The sequence below is a fragment of the Chrysemys picta genome, chromosome 6 (genome assembly GCF_011386835.1).
Source record: "Chrysemys picta bellii isolate R12L10 chromosome 6, ASM1138683v2, whole genome shotgun sequence".
Classification (NCBI taxonomy): Eukaryota; Metazoa; Chordata; order Testudines; family Emydidae; genus Chrysemys; species Chrysemys picta.
The window spans coordinates 26881891-26905399 of NC_088796.1; the positions used below are offsets into that span (position 1 = coordinate 26881891).

The 23509-nt window shown below is 44.3% G+C and overlaps 1 protein-coding gene across 4 annotated transcripts in view; it reads left to right on the plus strand.

Moving 5' to 3' along the window:
- The window catches only part of EGFLAM (EGF like, fibronectin type III and laminin G domains), a 129731-nt gene that overhangs the window by 68697 nt on the left and 37525 nt on the right, over window positions 1–23509 (plus strand). For all 4 annotated transcript variants that reach the window (XM_065550028.1, XM_005282161.4, XM_065550027.1 and 1 more), the window contains 6 exons: window positions 3282–3397; window positions 3670–4000; window positions 12237–12337; window positions 13773–13873; window positions 14992–15136; window positions 17395–17584. In XM_065550028.1, coding sequence (XP_065406100.1) covers window positions 3282–3397; window positions 3670–4000; window positions 12237–12337; window positions 13773–13873; window positions 14992–15136; window positions 17395–17584 — 984 coding nt within the window. The remainder of the gene's footprint in view (window positions 1–3281; window positions 3398–3669; window positions 4001–12236; window positions 12338–13772; window positions 13874–14991; window positions 15137–17394; window positions 17585–23509) is intronic.

Consider the following 23509-nt stretch of genomic DNA (forward strand, 5'->3'; position numbering starts at 1 on the left):
CAAGCTGCCCCTAGTGAAATTACAGCTCTGACATAAAAGTAAAGATATTCCAATGGACTGAGATTGCCTAGATCCAGGGTGAGCTGATGAGAATACTGGCTAGCCATATGCTCCATTTCATTCAAACCACTCCCCAGTATAATGCAGATTTCACTTATAATGTTGCTGCTGTGGCTGTTATTATTGCCTTAGTTTCTCGTGCACACTGATTCTTTTGCAGACATTCGTTATAGCTCATAAAACACATAATTTGCCAATGGTATAGAGTGGGGAAGGAGGACATCCAGCCAGTGATTGCTCTTTGTATGAGGTAAAAACAGGGTGCTTACCTAACTATGGTTAAATTCTGTTCACCCTACTAATATGATTAACCCCACTGGCTACTCACGTGAGTACTGGGAGTAGAAGCTTTCACCAGTATTTTTATAACAGATATTTTTCTACTCCCACAATGAAAGCAGGATTGGGCCCAATATATATTATCTCTCTCGTTAACTATAGTAATCATCTGTTTCTGAATACATACTGTGGGACAAATTCTACTCTCACTGACACCGTTGTCAATCCAGAATCAATACCATTATTTCAGTAATTTACAAGGTGTCACAGAAAGCAGGATGTAATCCTTTAACAAAAACCATGAGTGTATTCTGAGTATGTGCATGACTAGTTAACCATGAACTTTTACCAAACTCTTAGGAGCTGAAAGTCATATTATAAACTCAGCAGAGCTACATTTCTAAGATGTAACTTATTTACACTAAATACTTCCAGTTAATATGGGGCTGATGTAATATCTTATTTATAGATAGATATAGATAAGATTGGATTAAAAGCCTTGCACCTTTTCTACAATTATTTGGGCTGGAAACACAGATGCCTTATTATCTCTGCCAAAATTGCTCCCTAATTGTGTTGTGTGCTAATATAACAGCTTCCACCCACAAATAAAACTAGTACCTAGCATTTTGTGGGCTGCCTTTGGATTGGTAAAGTAGCAGCATGAATATATAGCTGGTGAGCATATGTTTGATTTCATAACTGTCTGCAGCCAGAGTTTCTGGGTTGTTGGTGCAGCGGCAGAAAGAGACCGAGCGCTCCAGTTCTGCTAATCATTGTCTGCAAAAAGCTCTGTGCTAGAACTGGCATTTCCCCCTCTGGACTGTAGGTCACTGAGATTCTTTTGCTGTTCCCACACTGCAAGAGGAGTTTGTTAGCCAGAACTAGACAAGTACAAACTACGTGATAATGCGGAATGGCTCAGCTCACACTGCGCCTACTGCAGGTCCTTTGAGTCATGCTATCTTTGATCAATTCTATCACTTGGCTCAGTGGAGGAAGTTAAGGCCTCTGTGCTATAAAGTGGCTGGTTGTTTTTTTCATGTTGGCAGCTATCCCTGGTACTGTGCTCTCCTTCAGCAGGTGTTCTTTGGCTGGACAGGCTTTGTAGCTGTACGCTTTGCAATATAAATTCCTATCTCTAACTAGAGAGAGTACAGGTAGTTCTGAGGTCCTAAAATAAGCAAGCACATGCATTCAACCCACACAGAGACTTGGCAAAGCATGGGTCAGCAGTGGTAGCTTAAATGGCCAATTAAGAACCTAGCATTATGGGGTGTGCATGAAAATACATGTAAAAATGCCTCTGAACTGGTTGTTTTTGTGAAAAATTTATTTTGTGAAAAAAGCAAATCTATGAAAACACTACTGGTGCATTAGTTACTAAGGGCATGGCTACACTTGCAGATGTAGAGCGCTTTGAGTTAAACCAGCCTTTGTAGAGTGCAGTAGGGAAAGCACTGTAGTCAGTCCACACTGACAGCTGCCAGTGCACTGGCATGGCCACATTAGCAGCTTATGCAATGGCCACAGAGAGCAGTTCATTGTGGTAGCTATCCCAGCATGCAAGTGGCTGCAATATGTTTTTCAAATGGGTGGGTGGGGTGGAGTGTCACAGGGAGTGTGTTGTGTCTATGTGGGGGAAGAGAGTGGGTTTTGGGGGGCTGAGAGCATGTCAGCATGCTGTCTTGTAAGTTCAGACCCCCCCCCCCCACCTTTCTCTCTCTCACACACAGCATTCCACAGTAATGGTTGCTTTGTCTCAGAGCAGATAAGCATGCTGGCTGTCAAACGGAGCTTTCAAAGGGCATATCCAAAACAATAACAAGAGTGGCCACTTGACATAAGGGGATTATGGGACGTTTCCAGAGGCTGATCAGAGCGCAGTAATGCAACACCTCATTCACACTGACACTGGGGCGCTCCAGCGGGGGCGCATCAAACATTATTCTACTCGCCAAGGTGGAGTACCAGGAGCGCTCTAGCCATGGAGTCAGAGCACTCTACGTGCCTTGCCAGTGTGGACGAGTAATGAGCTAGTGCGCCTGGGCTCCTTGAATGCGCTGTAACTCGCAAGTGTAGCCAAGCCCTAACTCTCTAGTATTTTAAACCACTGTCAAAAATAAGACTTGTTTGTAATGCCTAATGTCTATCCTGTTAAACTTTGTTGGTTAGGATTACCTATTGTCATTGTTTGTCTAGTATCAAGGTGGGATTGAGACTATAGAATACATGCAAATAAAGAGAGTCTCTGCCCTGAGATTGCACCATCTGAAATAATGGCCCTTAACCTGTAGTCTGTATAACACTTCGGGTGGTGCACAGAGAGCTGGTTCCTCACATGGTGCTGGCTCACCTCATTTTCAGCTGCTAAATTGCACTTTAAAAAGCTAAAAATACATTAAAGGTGGCATTTTCCAAAGTGCCCAAGTATGACCGTTGAAGTAAATGGGAGCAGACTAAGGCCAAAGCTGAGTGCTATTGAAAATCTCACCCTGAATATCTTCCTGCTTTTACTTTTCCAGGTAAGCAGTTGTTGTGGTTAACACAGGGATGATATTCTGTCACCAATAAAGGAGGTAGTGGACCATGCACTCGCAAATGGGGGTGAATTTGTTCAGTGAGACAATATAGCTAGTAAAAATGGGGTCCACACTGAAACTCCGGTCTAAAAGAATGATGTTCAGTGCACAGAGTGCAGTGGGACATCCAGAGGAGAGCGTCACTTGGTTTGCTTTATATTTAATTTTTGATGTATTAGCTCTACAGTATGCTTTCCATCTTGACACTGGCACATTTGCTGATTCTTTAAAATGAATGCCAACACCATCCTGGTTCTCATTGTTCTGAGTTAAGACCTGAACTTCTGTGCAGGAATTGGTGGCTCTGTGTTGAAAAGAGAAAAAATATGTGAACCGAATATGCCAGTTTTGTCTTCACAGGTTCTGAGGAGTTAGGAAGTGGAAGCTATGGGCATCGGTATATCACAGGCACCATAGTCGGTGACGATGATGGATTTGATATTGATGATTCAGACTATGACATTTATATTGAAGAGGTAAATTCAAAGGTTCCAGTTTGGCATTTCTATTTGTATTTATTTTCTAGTGGTATTATAGATAAAGGGACTTGATCCTGTTGGCATATTTAACCTTTAACCTTATGTGCACAGGTAAAATAAAAGTGGCTTGTTTGTGTCTTTTTCTTCCTTTAAGATGAATTTGTTTCTTCAAATATATTTCTTAGGGGATGTAGCTTTAATTTCCGTGGAACATGTTTAATTTTAGCTTATGACTGTACTAAACTTAAGTTTCTTTTATCTTGCTTTAGCTCAAGCCACTTCCAGCTATCAAAGGAGGCAACAGGAAGTTTTTGGTTGAAACCAAGGTTGCTCCAGGGTCTAGTACAAGGCTCCTTTCCAGGCTAATTACGACCACCTCTGATCCTATTACTTCCCCTGCAACAACTATGCGCCCCATTTCTACAACCACTACAGCTAAGGCAACCACAAGGAATGGCATAGCCTCAGCAGTACGGCTGTTTGATCTGTCCTGTGATGAAACCATCTGCTCTGCCGACAGCTTTTGTGTCAATGATTATGATCGGGGCGGTTCTCGGTGTCATTGTAACCTGGGAAAAGGAGGAGAGACTTGCACAGAAGGTAGGTTTTGTGCAGGGCCAGGGCAATTATTCTCCAAGCACAACACAATTCCGTCCTTAGCAACTTGATGGATGGATGGGTTTCTTTTCCTAATCGGCTCCCACAGTTTGCCTCTTATGGTAACCAGTTTGGCAACTACTGATGCTTGCATGGTGGTGATGTTGTTCTGCAGTCTTTGACATTAACATCTCCACTAATCTAAGCTGTGATGAATTGCTCTGCGGTAAATTTCTATTCTATTCAGTTCAGTTTATCTGTGGGAAGAAACACAGTTTCATGGTAAACCAACAAAAAATACTCTTATTTAAATGGAGTTTGTTCTTAACAGGGCCCTAAAGGGAATAGTTAGTACCTCGGTCAGCTTCTCTCTCTCAAACACCAACTATCTTGCCTCACTTGCTTGTCCTTCAGCAGGGTCGGAAGAGTGACTTCTATACACTACAGGGAAAGGCTTAATTGAGTAGTCTGTGCACAGTAGTTGTTGCCAGGAATGTCAGAATTCTAGCCCTAGCTCTCTCACCATGTGGTTTTAAGAAAGTTACTCAACCTCCATTCTTACCCACACCCTCTAGGGCACTCCACCTTTAGTCTTCCATGGGCTCAAGGCATGACCTGATTAATTTAGGCACTCCCACCCTTTCCCAGTTCCTAGGGCTCAGGGCATAATCTTCTGTGGGTTTATGGGGCATCTTACCAGTGAAAGAGCCTTACACAGTAATATCCTAACCTCTGTTTATTAACAGTTACCAAAACAGAATACATAAACTAAGCATACAATGCTCACCACTCCCAATAAGTCAGACAAACTTTTCCTGGTGGCCAGTCAGGATCAGGTCATCTGGGGTTCCTCCGGCTTCTGCACGATATAGTTGGCAGGATGTTGAGATCTGGCAACTCTGATCTTGGGCTGTGTCTTGGAGTTAAGTTCCAAAGAACTTCCTTTTGGACCCCAGTTTATGTAGCTAAACTTGAGTGCTGTTTAGCTCTACCTTCACCAATCATTGTAAACCAAAATACTACAAAACAGTGTTTTTTCACCAATTCTAGCCCATTACGAGACTATTCTTTAACCAATCCGACTCCACCATTGTAGTTGAATTAAATCTTGCAAAATTAGTTACACAATTGATAGAAACAATCAAAGAACCAGACAGAGACCATACAGATAAACAATAGAAAAGGAGGGACCATAAAGGCAAAACAATAAAGAAGTCTTGTTTTCACAATCACAACTGTTGATAAGTGATTCCTTGCCAGACAGAATGCTATCAGTGTTCTTTAAACATTTTAAGATCTGTTTCTTTATCTGGTGATGGTGGGTACTATTAGGACCGGAGTGCCTTCTTCAAAGCCCAGTATTACGTTGTTTTAATGTAATTTAGATGAAACGTGAGGATGTGACTTTCTGTTTTTTAGCTCATGGCGGCTGCTGTCCTAATGTGACTGCAGAAAAAGGCCTCAGATCTTAGACCATGTCTCATTTTCGCCTTCTAGAAAACAGTGATTGTCACAACCAGGTCCAGTCCTGCTCTTTAAACTGACACCAATCTGTGTGACTGTGACGGGTTGGGTCACAGAAACCTCTTTGGGAACTGCCAGCTGATGTACCTAGACTACCTCTGAGCCCGTTTTCCCTGCCAGCTTGGGACTTCAGTACCTTGCCTTGTTTGAGCCAGACACACTTGCCTGCTGCAAACACAGATCCAAGTCTGAACCATGTCCCCCATAAGCTACCGGCTTAACTGAAAACAGCTTAAGAAGTGCTCCAATCTCCAGCACTCAGATACCCAGCTCCCAATGGGTTCCAAACCTCAAATAAATCCGTTTACCCTGAATAAAGCTTAAGGGCAAACTCATAAATTGTTCATCCTCTATATCACTGATAGAGAGAGATTCACAGCTGTTTGCCCTCCCTCCCCCTCCCCCCATATTAATACATACTCTGGGTTAATTAATAAGTAAAAAGTGATTTTATTAAATACAAAAAGTAGGATTTAAGTGGTTCCAAGTAATAACAGACAGAACAAAGTAAATTACCAAACAAAATAAAATAAAACACGCAAGTTAAGCCTAATACAGTAGGAAACAATGCAGGTAAATCTCACCCTCAGAGATGTTCCAATAAGCTTCTTTGACAGACTAGCCTTGTGTGATAACATCCAACTGCTGAATCCAAGTGCTACTAAGATCCCTGGGTCTGGGCAGTGAGGATCACCGTTCCTAGTTCTGGGTCTCTCAGATGTACTCCATAGCAAGGGCATCAGAGCCTTCCCCAAACCCCCTGAGGTTCCACCACCCGAGGCCCCGGAAGCCAGAGCGGGGCTGGGGAGCCCACCCCCCAACCGGGGCGGGTTGGAGGGCTTAAAGCAGTCCCCTGTCCATGTCCCCACCCTCTGTGTCCCCCACCCAGGGCAGGTGGAGGGACCCAGGCTCCCCACAGCTGCCCACATGGCTCTCCCTGACATGGCTCCAGCCAGGTGGGGGCCTCAGAGCTGCAGCCCGGCCATGATAAGAGTTGCATGGGCAGTTGTGGGGAGCCTTGGTGGACTCTCCACCTGCCCACGGTGCGGGGGGTTTGAGCAGCCCCCGGCTTGTGTCCCCGCACCCTGGGCCCCCCCGTCCAGGGCAGGTGGAGCGTTTGCGGCTCCCCTGCCTGTGTGGCTCTTACCATGGCCAGGCCGTGGCTCCGAGGGTGAGGCTCATCTGTTCCTCTGACCACTACCCTATGCTGCTCATCCACATAGGAACTAGTAATGCTGCCAGGTGTGGCTCTGAGCAGAACAGCCGTGACTGCGGCATGAAGGGACAAAATCAGAAAGGCTAAGCCACCAAATGAGTTACACCTAGCAAGGGACATAGAAGGTAATAAGAAGAGGTTCTTTAAATACATTAGGAACAAGAGCAAGATGAAGGAAAGTATAATTTCTCTACTTAGATAATAATAATAGATGACATCAAAAAAGCTGAGTTCTTTCATGCCTATTTTGCTTAAGTCTTCACTAAAAAGGTTAATGGTGATCAGATACTCAACCGAGTTAATATTAATGAAAAAGGGGAAGGAAGATAAGCCAAAACAGGGAAAGAACAGGTTAAAGAATATTTCAATACGTTGGATTTATTCAGGTCAGTAGGGCCCGATGAAATTCCTCCTAGAGCACTTAAGAAACTAACTTAAGCAATCTCAAAACCGTTAGCAACTATCTTTGAGAATTCATGGCGGAAGAGTGAGGTCCCAGAGGACTTGAGAATGGCAAACATAATACCTATCCTTAAAAGAGGGAACAAAGAGGATCTGGGGAACTACAGACCAGTCAGCCTAACTTCAATTCCTGGAAGGATACTGGAACATATCATTAATCTGTCAGTTTGTAAGCACTTAGAGGATAATAGAGTTATAAGAAATAGCCAACATGGATTTGTCAAGAACACATCATACCAAACCAATCTAATTAGCACTGACCCCCCTCCCACTTGGTAAAGCAACTCCCATCTTTTCATGTGCTGTATATTTATACCTGCTTACTGTATTTTTCACTCCATGCATCCGATGAAGTGGGTTATATCCCACGAAAACTTATGCCCAAATAAATTTGTTAGGGTATGTCTACATTACCCATGTTACAGCGCGGCCATGGCAGCACTATGATGTGGGCAGTGTAGACACGCTTTATCACCGGGGGAGAGCTCTCACAGCAATTAAAAAAAAACCCACCCCTAATGAGCGGTGGTAGCTTTACTCCAGGAGCATGGCTCCCAGCGATAAAGCGCTGTCTATACTGGCGCTTTTTAGCGCTAAAACTTTTGTTGCTCGGGGGTGTGTGTGTGTGTGTGTTTTTTCACACCCCCGAGCAACAAAATTTTAGTGCTGAAAGTGGCAGTGTAGACACAGCCTAAGTCTAAGGGCATGGCTACACTTGCAGATGTAGAGCGCTGTGAGTTAAACCCGCCTTCCTAAAGCACAGTAGGGAAAGCGCTGCAATCTAGCCACACTGACAGTTGCAAGCGCACTGGTATGGCCACATTTGCGGCACTTCCAGCGGCGTTGGGAGCGGTGCATTATGGGTAGCTATCCCAGCATGCAAGTGACTGCAACGTGCTTTTCAAATGGGGGTGGGGTAGGGTGGAGTGTGACAGGGAGTGTGTTGTGTGTATGTGGGGGGAGAGAGAGTGGGTTTTTGGGGTGCTGAGAGTGTGTCAGGATGCTGTCTTGTAAGTTCAGACTCCCTCTCTCCCTCCCCCCCCCACTCATTCAAAGGAAACAGTAAACGTTTGCTTTTTCTCTGCTGGCTTCTCCGAAATGGAGCTTTGAAAGGGCATTTCCGCATTCCTGCAGACGATTTCACAACAATGACAAGAGTGGCCACTTGACTTAAGGGGATTATGGGACATTTCCGGAGGCTGATCGCAGCGTAGTAACGCAACACCTCGTTCATACTGGTACCGCGGCGCTCCAATGGGGGTGCAGCAAATGTTATTCCACTCGCCGGGGTGGAGTACCAGCAGCGCTGTAGCTGTAGAGTCAGAGCGCTCTACATGCCTTGCCAGTGGACAGGGAGTGAGCTAGGGCACCCGGGGCTGCTTTATTGCGCTGTAACTCGCAAGTGTAGCCAAGGCCTAAGGTGTCACAAGGACTCCTTGTTCATTCTGAGTCAGTGGCCCTACTGGTTGCAATCCTTGTTTCATCAGGGGAGAGCCATTAACTGCTGATGGTCCTTGATAGCTTTATAACAGCTTTTCACACATAGCTTCCCCACTAGGTGTCAAGTTCTAACAATGAATACTCACAGCCACAATCAAAGGTTACAGTCCTAAATGGCATTCACAAATCAAATGAAATGTATAAGTTGACTTAGACAAATCCCACATTCTGTCACAGTGATAACAGTACTTGCAAACCCAGAGGTTATTGTTTAACATTTGTTCATCTTTGGAAATGGGAATTGCTCTGTATTATTATGATTACTCTCACAAGTGTGGTCCCATCTGTTAAGGATCCTTACCTTTCCAGTTTGTCACCACAACAGAGCACTTGTATGCATGATTAAGATGAGATGCACACTGCATTTTCTTGTACAGGTGTCACATCAGAAGTCATGGCACTATACATTGTATGATCTAGTTCATTATATGCATTTACTCTCCTTACTTCAACGAACAGTAGCAGTTCTTGGGGAAAGTTCAATCTGCAAAGCAACTATTGTGACAATAGCTGATGGAACAGCTATAGATGTAATTTTATTTTATTTTTTTGCCATAATGCCCAAGCCTGTGAAGTTATGGAATTCTTATGGATGTCACATAATTATATAAAGCTAGTGGAGCTGGAGCTGTTAATCTGAGTCTAGAATCAATTCTCTTTAATGGAGTATTTATCCCCAGGTGTCCTAACCAGATCATGCACTAATACTGCACAGTAGTGATCTTCCCCTCATGAGCCATCATCGCATGTTAAAAAATGCATTAATTAGGCTGATGCTACAGAACTTTTTTATACTTAACAGTCCTTGTTAGAGTCACAATTCATCCAAGTATCAGGGGTAGCCGTGTTAGTCTGTATCTACAAAAACAACAAGGAGTCTGGTGGCACCTTAAAGACTAACAGATTTATTTGGGCATAAGCTTTCGTGGGTAAAAACCTCACTTCTTCGGATGCAATTCATCCAGTGAACCCTTTTTATGGTCAGTACCTCTTGGGGATGAGTTTTCATCAGTTAATTCATTTGTGCTATACCCTCACTCATTTTTCTATAACAAGCTTTGTTAGTAGTGATATTATAGCCATATCTGTCCCAGATATTGTAGCTGTATCTGTCCCAGAGAGACAAGCTGGGTGAGGTAATATCTCTTATTGGACTAACTTCTGTTGGTGAGAGAGATATGCTTTCAAGCTTACACAGAGCTCTTCTTCAGGTCTGGGAAATGTACTCGGAACGTCACAGTGAGATACAGATTGTTTAGCATAAGCAATTAACAAATATTTCAAGTAACAATTCAAAGTGAAGTGGCCCGATAACACTCCTCCAGTCATAGGGGGAAAGGAAAAAACACCATATCACCTGTGAGTGAACACTGTTCACGAAGTGATCATTCTGTATCTGACCTATCAGCCTGATCGGAGGATGGGGTATCTTGTGGTGAGCAGAGGAGTGAGGAGGGACCGGGCGGATGAGGAGGCAAGCAGCGGGCAGGCGGGGGATGAGGAGGTGAGCACAGGGGATCTTGCAGTGATCTGCGGGGGTGAAGAGGGACTCGGTGAGTGGCGGTGCCAAGCGGGGAGGGGGCGGAGCCTGGGCAGAACGGAGGCGGGGCCTGGGAGGAGTGTGGGCAGGGCTGCAGGTGGAAGAGGTGGGATGGGGGCTAGCCTCCCCCATGGGAAGCTTCACCCACTGCCTATGCCTATCAGACATCATCCTCAAAGGACACCTGCACAACATTTTCAAAAGATGAACCGGGGAGCTTAAATTCATAACTTTGCTAGACATGAAAAATCATGGATTGAATAGAGACAGTGGATTTATGGCATATAAAAACAATCTATAACACGCCAATAATCCCCTGCTCCCCCCTCTGTTTTCCCCCCACACACACACACACTTTCCCCATTATGACTAGACGGGTGTTAATGGACCTTCCCTTGAAATAAGTGTTAACTATTTATGCTAAACAATCTGATAAACCTCCTACTTAGCTGGTACACTCCTGAGTACATTTCCCAGACCTGAAGAAGAGCTCTGTGTAACCTCAAAAGCTGGTCTCTCTCACCAATAGAAGTTGGTCCAATAAAAGATATTACTTCACTCAGCTTGTCTCTCTAAAGAAGAAGTCCCCAGACTGTGAGGCACGCCTCCCTAGAGGTGCATGGAGGAACATTCGGCGGGGTGTAGTAGGACCCAGGCCAGCCCCCACGGCGGGCAGGGAGGGAGTGCCACCCAGCCCTGTGCGGCACCCAGCTCCGCCCACGGCCCCGGCTCCCAGCTCCTTGCCTGGCCCCACCTCCAGCTTCAGCCCCCAACCATGGCCCAGTCGCAGCTCCACACCTGGCCCCAGCCTCAGCCCCTGGTTGCATCTCCATTCCCTGCCCCAGCCCTGCTCTGAGCCCCAGCCCTGCCCCAGCCTTGGCCTCCTTACCCCTGTCCATGTCCTCCCCCTCCCAGCCCCAGACCTGGGAGCCGTAACCCCACTCCCAGCTCCAGATGTGTGTGTGTGTGGGGCCCCAGACAGGTAAGGGGGGGTGCGACCCTGAAAAGTTTGGGGACCAATGCTCTAAAGCTCTGTTAGCTTCAGTCTAAGCTGTATTTTGTTTCTTTGCAGTGCAGCTGTAAAAGTAACTGTACTTGTGTACAAATGGAAAGGCAAAATCACCCCGAACACAAGTAATAGAGAAAGGTTAGAACCTCCATCCTTCCTACATCATTAGGTTTATATCTGATTCAGAGATAATAGTCACATCCTGAGCTCTGGCTGAGGCATCCTTGATGCTCCTCAGGACCAGAACATACAAAGGTGTCTTTAAGCCATCTTTGTGTTCTTCCCAATCATGGGGCCGTCCTGCGCCTGGCTGACCTTCTGACATAAACTAGAGAAGCAAGAAGGCTGATTTGCCAGCGGCCAACAGCCCTAAGGGACCATTATAGCAGCCAATGATTGCCAGGGCATAGGCTGCCCTGGCCATACACTCTAAACTGGCCACAGAGAGGAGGTGGTAATGTGGAAGCTGTTATACCCACTCTAAGCCACCTAAGGATTCTCTGCTGGCTAAGTACATCAGCTTTAGAGCAGCTTTGCACAACAAAGCTGACCTAATGCAGCCTGGAATCTGACTCAATGTGTATTTCTCACATATGTTCTCTTCCCTGAGGAAAAAAATGCTTTGCTGTCTGTCTCTGTGTTAAACATTTTCCTAAATCAAGATGAATCACCAAGGAACAAATTCTGCTTTCAGTTACATCAGAAAACCTAGTGATGCTGCTGATGAAACTGTTGAGCAGAATTTTCCCATGAGTATGCTGTTTCTGTGCAAGTTCAGCAGATCCTCTGAAACAAGGGAATTAGCTCTGAAAGGTAGTAGGAGGAGAAAGCAGTAGGTTAACTGATTGTTGACTATTGCTGACTAATAGTTGTCTCTGGAGGAACTCAGTCTTGTATTTTTGCCTGATGTTATCTGGTGCTAAATGTGCATATTGATTTTATATTTGAACACACTGCCAAACAACATGCTCTTATCTTTGCCTTTCAGATATTATTATCCAGTATCCTCAGTTCTCTGGCTACTCATACATCACCTTTGAACCGCTGAAAAATTCCTATCAAACATTCCAAATTACCCTTGAATTCAGGGTAAGTTTAAGCAGTCCAGAACTCACAAAGCATTTTTAAATTGTATTCACTTCCATTAGTGTAAAGAAGGACCAATAGAAGAGTGAGTAGCTTCAAAAGCCTATGCTGCAAGCTAGATATTTCAGTGAGTTAATCCATAGCCTTCACCTCTGGAAATCTGGGTTCGCATCCCAAAAGAGAAAATAAATGTGATAGTCTCAGCCAAGATGTTTGTCCATACTCCTGGTAGTCTTTTTCTTAGGGAAGGTCCTGGAAATGGCAGTGTTGAGGGATTTCAGGTTAGCACTGACTTACTGTGACAGAGCTATATGGGTGAACTTTAGACTGCATTATGTTTGGAATTTTTGTAAATGTCTATCTGTTCAGCAGTGGCACACACATAAACTAATTAAGTACCTCTGAACTTCCTGTTTCATAGATAAGCAGATGTCCCTCATGTTTTACAGCATACACTGATCATCTTCAGAGACGAGGAAGTTATTTTTTCCTTCTTCCACCAGGCGTAATATCATTATGATTATTTTCTTCCTCGGAAACACTAGATACTGGACTAGTTAGATCAGTGGTCTGATCTGATAGTGTAATTTCTGTGTTCACTTGCATTCATGCTATTTATTACAGGCAGAGCTGATAGCCTGTGATTAAGGTTGCCCAACACTTTCCATGAATAAATCAGAGTTTGTATACCTGCTCCTTTGCAATATGATAGTATACAGAGAAGAGTGGCCTGAAATCTGAACCATTTCCCAATAAAATCCTAATAGTGGATGCCTATCATAAAATATATGATTTGGTATTGACCCACTTCTAATTTTGACTCTGCAAGAAAAAATTCCATCCAACAATGGTGTTTCAAAACCAATATCACTACCCCCCGTTTGTCCCCCTCTCTGAGAAAACAGTTCTTGGTTCCTGCACTAGTACTTCCATTAGTGCATTTACTTTATAGCCAGATTTCAGAGTGGTAGCCGTGTTAGTCTGTATCAGCAAAACCAACAAGGAGTCCTTGTGGCACCTTAGAGACTAACACATTTATTTGGGCATGAGCTTTTGTGGGCTAGAACCCACTTCATCAGATGCATGGAGTGGAAAATACAAGTATATGGAATTTATACAGGTTTAAATACATGAAAAGATGGGAGTTGCCTTAGGCCATTCTCATTTCCACTACAAAGGTTATTTTTCTTCCCTTGGTATCATACTGTTAATTGAATTGTCTTGTTAGACTGACCTCACACTTGGTAAGACAACTCCCATCTTTTTATTTATATCTGCTCTTATATTTTCCACTCCATGCATCTGATGAAGTGGATTCTAGCCCCTGAAAGCTTATGCCCAAATAAATGAGTTAGTCTCTAAGGTGCCACAAGGACTCCTCATTGTTTATAGCCAGGAGGTGGAGACTGACTTTTGCATGTTGATACTGTGATCGCAGGCTGAAGCAGAAGACGGTTTGCTGCTGTACTGTGGAGAGAATGAGCATGGCCGTGGTGATTTTATGTCACTGGCGATAATCCGACGCAACATCCAGTTCAGGTAATGGATCTACTGCCTTTCCATGGGTGAGCTCCTCACCCACTCCAGTCCTTGTGTGCAGTGAAAAGGGGCCCTTAAATGCTGTGCAGCCAGCAAGCAGAGTATTCCCCCAGCTCAGGCACTGAGGAAGTCAGCCACAAGGCTGCCTCCTGAGGATTCCTTCACAAAGTGAACGTTATTATGTCTTAGCAAGGTCAGAAATGCCTGCAGTCCACTAGCACTATGCTAGCTCTGTAGCTAGGTGTATACAATTAGTTAGTTTGCTTTATAAATAAGGGAACCCCAAGAACGTTTTCAGAACAAAGGAGATGCAGCTAACCCAGATGTCTAGTGGTAGGACAATGTGTTAGTCTGCAGAAATCAAGCTTGGGACTGGAACTCGGTACCACATCACTGATCTGGTAGGAGCTTGAGGAGCTTTAAAGGAAACAGAGACAAAGAGTCTCACATTGCTCTAGTGACTGTATAAGATCATCTTAAAGGATATCTGGAGAGACTTCCATCTGGCACCTATTAACCGGAATGGTGATTGCTATAAAGATGGGGGGAAACAAAAGGGAATGATGTGTCCTAACCCTATTTCTGGTCTACCTCAACCTGACCGATATAGTGGAGACAAAGCAAAGAAAATAGCATGCTTTGTGCACATTCAGCTTTGCTGCTATTGAGGCCTCCTTGTCAATCAGTACCAAACAATCTGAGTTTCATATAGAATCCCAGTATTATTGCTTTAGCTCCAGCTCTCACCAGGGAGCTAGGAAAATTCCCAAGAGAAATTACTGTGATAGCAGCAACTCAAATTCTAATACGCTGCATCTTGAAACCATTTCAGAAAGTTGGCAGGCTTTGCAATATACTTTGTATTGCCAGAGGATGCAAAGTCTCCTACACGGAAGAAGGAAACAGAGTAACGAAAGTTTAAAATTTGAAAAGATATTTTATCTGCACTAAAACAGACCAGATATAGATCAGTTGTCTGAGTGTGTTTATATCGCTTTTTAATGTAAAAGGAGAAACAGAGAGGCTCTGAGAAGAGAAGGCCCCCTTCTTAGTCAAAAAACAAGGTTAGGTTGTTTGTTTAATGCAAAATTGTCACAACCATTGTCTGGCTCTTGCAGGTTCAATTGTGGGACGGGAGTTGCAGTCATTATGAGTGAAAGCAAAATCAAACTGGGCAACTGGCACAGTATCACTGTGTTCAGAGATGGGCTGAACGGCTGGCTCCGGCTGGATAACGACACACCAGTCACAGGTAAATCTCAGGTAAGTGATCAGGTTCCTAATGCTGAGCCTTGGCTGTCTGCAGACTGATGGCCTTTCTTCCCAACAGGGGGTGTGTTATAATAGATCTGATTAAATTTGTGTGTCTTTATTAGGAATGGGACAGTTGCATGAACCAGAATTTTAACAGATTTATAGTCACGTAAATCAAACTGAATATTTAAAAAGGCTTGGTTTCGTCACTGCACTTTCCCATTGTCCAGCAATCCTCCAGCCACCCTTCCTAGCCCCAGATGTGTTCTCCTTTCTAATATCTAGCAGAGTACTGTAGTACTGTTGCTCTCCCCAATTCCTTGCCTTGCCTCCCATATCTGCTCCCCCCTGCTGCCTAGTCCAGATAAAAAAATACCTCTCTCTCTCTCTCTCTCTCTCTCTCTTTCTCTCGCACATGCACACATCCCACCTCACCCTCCGGGCCTGGTCTATCCTTAAAAGTTAGGTTGACATAGCCACAGTGCTCAGTTATGTGAAAAATTCCCACCCTGAGCACCATAGTTTAGCCAACTAACCACCACTGTTGACGCAACGAGAATTCTTCCATCAACCTACTGCTGCTTGGAGAAGTGGATTACCTACAGTGACAGAATAACCCCTTCTGTCACTATAGGAAGCGTCTATGCTACAGCACTACCATGGCACAGCTGCAGCACCATAACTATGTAGCACCCATAGTGCAGACAGGGCCCCGGAGACACATACAAATGCGCATGTATAATGACACAAGGGCATCAAAGACAAAAGATCTGAATAATATTTTCATTAAATAAAATTAAAAATAGAGAGGGTGGAAAACTGTAGAAACACTGGTTCACTGTAAAAGGAAAAATACTAAAACCGAAAAGAAAAACAAAGAAAAATAAAATTAATAATACGCTATGAACAGTTGTCATGCAGTTAGAGACATAGTGTCAGAATCTGCCCTGAATGAGGCCTCATTTAACTCCAATGATTTCATGGGGCACAGCCAAGATAAATATTATAAATGAAGATACACCTCTACCCCGATATAACGTGACCCGATGTAACACAAATTCAAATATAACGCGGTAAAGCAGCGCTCCGGGGGGGCGGGGCTGCGCACTCCGGTGGATCAAAGCAAGTTCGATATAACGCGGTTTCACCTATAACGTGGTAAGATTTTTTGGCTCCCGAGGACAGCGTTATATAGGGGTAGGGGTGTACCTTGACTTGATCCCCTGTGACCTGAGGAGAGAACAGAAGGAAAATAATTAGTGGACAATTGCCAATAACTCTGCTCCTGTTAGTTCCACTACCCCCAGGACAAGCACTACTAGCCCCCACTGTCACCCCTTGAAAATGGAATGGTTTTGATTTGGCTCTAGAGGTTATATCGCTAGATTTGGCTTTAGACATTTATTTACAGACTCTAAAGATAGTATTTAAAATAAAAGACCCAAAGGCACTGGTTACACTTAAAAGTTGTGCACTTTAACTATGCTGGCGTAATTGAAGCAGTGAACCCCCTGCCTAAGTGTAGTGCAATTATACTGGTTATGCAAGTGCTTATGACAGTATAATTTATTCTTATAGGGGAACCAAAATAAGATGTACTGCTGTAAAGCACCTTATCCCAGCATAACTGCATCTGCACTAGGGCTCTTACTGACATAACTATGTCATAAAAAAAAAAAATCACACGCCTTTCCAACATAGATATGCCAGTAAAACTTTAAGTTGAGTCCTGGCCTAAAGAAAACAAAAGATGTAGAATAAATTTAGCCTTGGCATAAATGGGTGTAATTCCACTGAAATCTGTCCTTTTAACTCTAGGGCTTAATTCATTATTATTTATTTATTTAACGCTCACACTTTGCTCAGTGCTGTCCAAGACACAAATATTAAGTTACTCTGGACCCCACAGAGCCTACAAATGAAAACACAAACATAGGAAAACAAGTTATACTGGGAAGCGCAAAGGAAGGACAGACATGCTCTCATAATCAAATGATTCGTTAATTTTGTTTACATTAGTAGAGCCATAACATCAAGATAAGAAATAGGCATAAAAGTAAATGTTTAAGGTGATAATGTTTTTGGAGGAGGAATGGATGGGAGAGAATTACTAACGGACAACCTAGTTTTCCTCAAAGGCCTCTTTTTCTTCATTGAGGGGAAAAACTGATCATGACTGCATGGCTTAATTATCTTGCCTTCATTAGTCTATCATAGAATATAATGTGTGATTTAAAATAGTTAAACAGCTCTGTTTTACCTTGTAGGGCCAATATAGTAAAATTACCTTCCGGACTCCTTTCTATCTTGGTGGTGCTCCTAGTGCATACTGGTTGGTCAGAGCAGCAGGAACCAACCGTGGCTTTCAGGGCTGCGTTCAGTCACTCATTGTCAATGGGAAGATAGTTGACATGAGACCCTGGCCACTAGGGAAGTCTTTAAGCGGTGCTGATGTAGGTAAGTGCAATGTTATGGGGTCCTTTATCAATGTTAAACAAGAATAATAGGGTTATTTTCTACCAATTGAAAAATGAAACAATTGTGTTCAGAGTTTGGTTGGGGAGAGTGGGGGTAGGTCTGTATATTTTGTATAGTATTTCTCTAGACTCTGTAAAGGATTTTGAGTTTGTATTTCAAACACTCAGTGAAGACAAGCTCTCAACAAAGCATGCTGATTGTTGGCCTGGCACGTTGTTAGTAATTGCCCCAGGGAAAGTGGGAGCTCCCATGGACGAATTTCAGATCCGTGACAGAATTTCTTGGCATGATAAAGGACTCTTCTTCCCAAATGAGGCCCCAGAGCCCAGCGGTTCTCAAACTGGGGTCAGCAGACTCCTGGGGGTCCGCAAGGGTACTCCAGGGGGTCCACAAGGGTAATCCAGGGGGTTCGCGAGTCATGTCCGAGGCTGCCGGCCCCTCTGATCAACTCCTCCTCCTCCCTCCCAGTGCCTCCTGCACACCATGGAACAGCTGTTCAGCGGTGTGCATGCAGGAGGTGCTGGGTGGGAGGGGAGGAGCAGGGATGGGGCACACTTGGGGGAGAGGGCAGAAAGAGGCGGGGAAGAGGAGAGGCAGGGGTGGAGCAGGGCCAGGGAGAGGTTGGATGGGGTGGAGCCTTGGGGAAAGGGTTGGAGTGGGGGTAGGGCCTGGGGCTGAGTGGTGGTTGAGCACCCCCAGGGAAAATTACCAGAGATCACCCCCAATTCCAGTAAGGACTCTGATAGGATTCCAGTCCTTGAAATTCCACCAAGGGGTTCTTCTGTCATCACAAATTCATAACAGCTTTTTGCTCAGAACAAGAACCCTTATGCATAGGTTAGCCTTTCCTTTATGTAGACTGCAACTTTGATCTGCAGAGACCATGAATAAGTTATCAGCCAGACAATGGTTATCTTTTCAGGACATAGCTGCAAAAGATTGGGTGCAGAGGTGGGAATCTGTATTTCCCTCTTCCCCTTGTACTTCCTAGGGAAATCCATATATCTTTGTCCAGAAGTTCCTTCTTGTGTGGCACATGGTTTAAAATAGTCCTTTGATGCCTATAACACTTACGTAGGCCACATCTTCCATCCAGAGAACTTACATACAATCCCCACAATGATACATCAGTTTTGCCTTTATAATACAATGGACCCCAAAGCTATTTAAAAATTCAGTAAAGTCTTCCAGAAATATTGCAGGAAATTGACATGTCTGTCACACTTACAATCTAAACAGAACAGGTGATTTGCCCAGGGTCACACAGTGACTCAGTGGCAAAGGCAGGAATAGAACCCATACATCCTGACTGTCCTGTGCTTCAGCCACAAAGTCATCTTTCTTCTCTTTTGTAGTTTTGCAGTCCAAATCCCAGTACGGCAGTGAGCAGTATGAAACTTATTAACAACTGCTCTGTATTCTCTGGATAAAATTACCAGACTTCTGTGCCATATAAGAAAGGAACAGATTGACCCAGAAACCGGACACTGAAAAAAATAAGGTTTTGGAAGCACAGAGAGTAATTTCACAATAGCGTGAGAATCTATGGAAAACAGCTTAAAACCTTTCTAAGGTTCCCTGATCCCTAATCTCTAGTGCTTCTTGGGTCCCAACTACAGTCATTCCCAGCCATGTGCCCTCCGCACACTGTTGCATTAATAATCAACATCAACTAAAATAAATGCTGGATTTTTCCATGTGTGACGTGAAGCTGAACGATAGAACCATACCGTGTGTTACATTGCTCCTCACAATTGCAGAGCTTGCTGTGTACCATGTACCATGGAAGCTTTGCAAACAGTATAGAAAATGACTTAAAACTGTACATAATATAAACTGGAATTAGCCATTCAAGTCTATTAGCTTTTCTGGTAACTGACCTTCCATTCTATTCTGCTTATATTGGGTATAAATCAGGGACCACAAAATGGAAAAAAAAGAAGAGAGGCCTATCCTGTGTATAAATCAGTCCTACTGGTGGGATTATGAATCCCACATAGAACTGTAAATCGAAGTGCTGGCAAAGGAGGAAGGGCAGACACCTTTAGTACTACATATTCCTGCTGAAGCTCCCTTCTTTCTCTTCACCACTATAAGGGTCCCATGCCCTGGGATTTGATGTAGGGATGAGATGCAGGAAGGGAAGCTTGACTTTTCAGTGTATTCATCAATACTGAACTGAAAAATGGAATACCTCAGTGTCACTCGGGGGGTGGGGGAGAGGGGTTGTTTGGACAGCAGGATCATAGAACCATAGGGTTAGAAGGGACCACACGGGTCATCTAGTCTAACCGCCGGGCAAGATGCAGGATTTGTGGATGGACCTTAGAAACTGAGAATGCGCTGGCTGAAACAAAAGCTGTCTCTTCACCTTAATCACTGAGAATGTGTCAGTCTGGAACTTCTACCATTAATTTTAAAAAATGTATTGTCCTTTGTCTCAAAGATTTTGCTTAAATTTGCTGCTCATGAAAGTGCAAAACTAACAGCAATGACCACCACTACACTAGACGTAGTACAGATGGATGTTGTGTTGTGTAGGTTTCTACTTACATCTCTGCCCATATCAGGGCCGGCTCCAGGCACCAGTGAAGGAAGCAGGTGCTTGGGGCGGCCAATAGAAAGAGGGAGCGGCACGTCCGGGTCTTTGGCGGCAATTCAGTGGCGGGTCCTTCAGTCCCTCTCTTCGTCTTTGAGCTGCCGCGAAAGTGCTGCCGATTGGCTGTTGTTGTTTTTTCTTTGCCGCTGGGGCGGCAAAAAAGCTGGAGCCAGCCCTGGCCCATGTCTCTCTGGTAACCTGCAACACCCTCCTAATACAGTACTGGTGCTCTCCTCCCAAGCAGGGATTTCCAGTAGCACTTTCCATGGCCAGTCCCAAAGATGTCAAAGCCTGACATTTAAATGTAGTCCTCTGTTAATAATTCATGAGATCACAGATTCATTAGTATATTGTTGAATTAGGGAAGGGACGGTACTGGCCATGTTTAGTTTGGGTCTTTGTGATGAGGCCTGAAATATTCCATGGTGATAAAGATGTTGATCAGTGAACAGATGGGATAGGAAGAGGTCATCAGTTGCTGACATCTGTTCTGAGAGGTCTGTTTATTGGATTATTGGATTTTTTTTATGAAGCTTGATAAGTGAATTCAGTCTATCTGGTCTTTCTTGCCTCGGTGTGTTGCTGGACCTCTTTTTCACTCCTTTGGATTTATCACAAGCTGCTGTTTATATTGCGGTAGAGCATAAGGGTCCCTATCGGGAACAGGCCCCACTGTGCAAGCACAAAAAGATGGTCCCTGCCCCATAGAGCTGACAATCTGGGTAGCTAGTGAGGTATAAATTGGTATAAATTGTTGCATAACTTGTCCCTCTTTAGCATCATGATGGTGATGAGTTACATTCTGCTGGCATAACTCAGGGCCCCCTGGTAATGCAAAGTCCCCTGGGAGAGGTGCCCAGAAGAGTCTGGCCAGGGCAGCCAAAGGAGAAAGCAGTGGAACTTTCATTCCCTAGTGTGGCCTCTGCAAGAGATGGCTCTGATGGAACTCCAGTCACAGTTTTAACGTTCTCCTGCCCCAGTGGGAGCCATGCGGGGAAGGAAGCATGCGTACGCTGTTTGGGACAGTCTCGTGTAGAAAGGACGCAATGCAGACTCTGATCACTGTCTCCATGGGAGAATTTCCCTGGTGCACAGCAGGCCTTCATAAAGCCTGATGTTTTACTAGCGGTTTTCCCCAGGTCACAAACTCATAGAGAGCTGATGTGTAATTTGGAATCCCCCCCTGGGTGGAATCCTTTGGGTGAAATGCTTTGAAATCAATGCAAGCTTTACCATTGACTTCTCTGGGGCCAGGATTTCATCCCGTCTCAGAGATGTGTTCCTCTGAAAAACATCTGCATCCAGGTGCACAGACCACTGAGTCTTGGTCTGAGCTACAAATCTAGGTCGATAACTATGTTGCTCGGGTGTGGATTTTCTGAGTGACACCATTGTATTGTCCTAACCCCCAGTGCAGACAGCGCTATGTCAACAGGAGGGCTTCTCCCATCGACATAGCTACTGCCTGTCAAGGAGATGAAGTAACTGTACTGCTGGGAGAAGCTGCAGCGCTGTTAGTGTAAACAAGCCTTGAGAATGAACGCTCTGGAAGCGCTACACTGCTACATCATATATATTTGCAGATGACTCCATAGTCTATCAGAAAACTCATATCCTTATGATTAAGAAACAAAAGTAGAATCTAGCAGTTAGAGAACCATACTGGAACCCATGACGTCTGGGTTCCTTCTGTGACTTTGCCATTCACTGGTTGCCTCAGTTTCCCCATCTATAAAATGTACTTGGCCTTGTACTATTCACCTCCATCATGGTGCTGCTATGATTATTAGTGATAAGTGGGGAGAGAGTCTCAAAGTATAGGTTTCCTAGTGGTAGACGTGTTAGTCTGTATCAGCAAAAAGAACGAGGAGTACTTGTGGCACCTTAGAGACTAACAAATTTATTTGGGCATACGCTTTCGTGGGCTAAACCCCACTTCGTCGGATGCATGCAGTGTAAAATACAGGAGGAAGATATAGATACACAGAGAACATGAAAAAATGGGTGTTGCCATACCCGCTATAACGAGACTAATCAATAGCCCATCTTAATTGATAGTTCCCCTTCATTGATTAGTCTCGTTATGGCTGCTATGGCAACAGCCATTTTTTCATGTTTTCTGTGTATATATATTTTCCTCCTGTATTTTCCACTGCATGCATCCGATGAAGTGGGTTTTAGCCCACGAAAGCGTATGCCCAAATAAATCTGCTAGTGGTCTCTAAGGTTATGTCTACACTACCCGCCGGATCAGCGGGCAGCGATCGATCCAGCGGGGATCGATTTATTGCATCTAGACACGATAAATCGACCCCCGAGCCCTCTCCCGTCGACTCCTGTACTCCAGTGCCACGAGAGGCGCAAGCAGAGTCAACGGGGAGGCGGCAGCAGTCGACTCACCGTGGTGAAGACACTACGGTAAGTTGATCTAAGTACATCGACTTCAGCTACGTTATTCACATAGCTGAAGTTGCGTAACTTAGATCGATCCCCCCCTCTCCTCCCCAGTGTAAACCAGGGCTAAAGTGCCACAAGTACTCCTCGTTCTTTTTTCAAAGTATAGGTGCTCTGTGTGTGCAAGTGTTATTTAAACCCACAACAGTGAATTATATTCAGATGACAAACAGTACCGCAGGATTCCCACTCTTATCCAGCCCCCCTTTACCATCGTTGACAGCTGTTTGTGAGAGATGATGGGGAATAATTAGCATTGCAAGAACAGCTGCTCACACAGCTGGCTGGCAGGGGAGGCATTTTGTAGGGTAATTGTCTCTCTTCACCTGGACGTGGAATTCATCCTGTCCCTGAGGAGATGTGTCCACATGGGTTCTGTCTTTAACCTGTCCTCTGGTCGGGTGTGTCATACTTTGTGCTATGAATAGTGTAATCAGGCCATCACTTGGTACATTAAAAACTAGGCTTGACGAAACACTTATAAATGTACAATAAGGAACAATTCTGCTCTGTCAGGAAGAGGGACAAAATGACCTAATAGACCTTTCTCCATCTCTAACTTCTGTGACATTGTGATCCAAAGTTATATTCCAAGTTGTATAGCACAGTGGTCTTCTTGTTCATGTAACAGGACAAAACAATTAATCAACTCTGGTTGAAATGACTGGCTGAATTGAAGATAAAATTGAAGTTTATCATGTGTTAAATCTCTTCAGAAGTTCTTTCCCTGCTGTTCTTTACACACTGAATGAATGTAAGATAGGAAATCAAAATCTGAGTTTGAACTTCACTCATGCCAGGACCCCACTGAGGTTTTGCAGTGCCCTGTGCAGTAGATTAAATATTTCTGC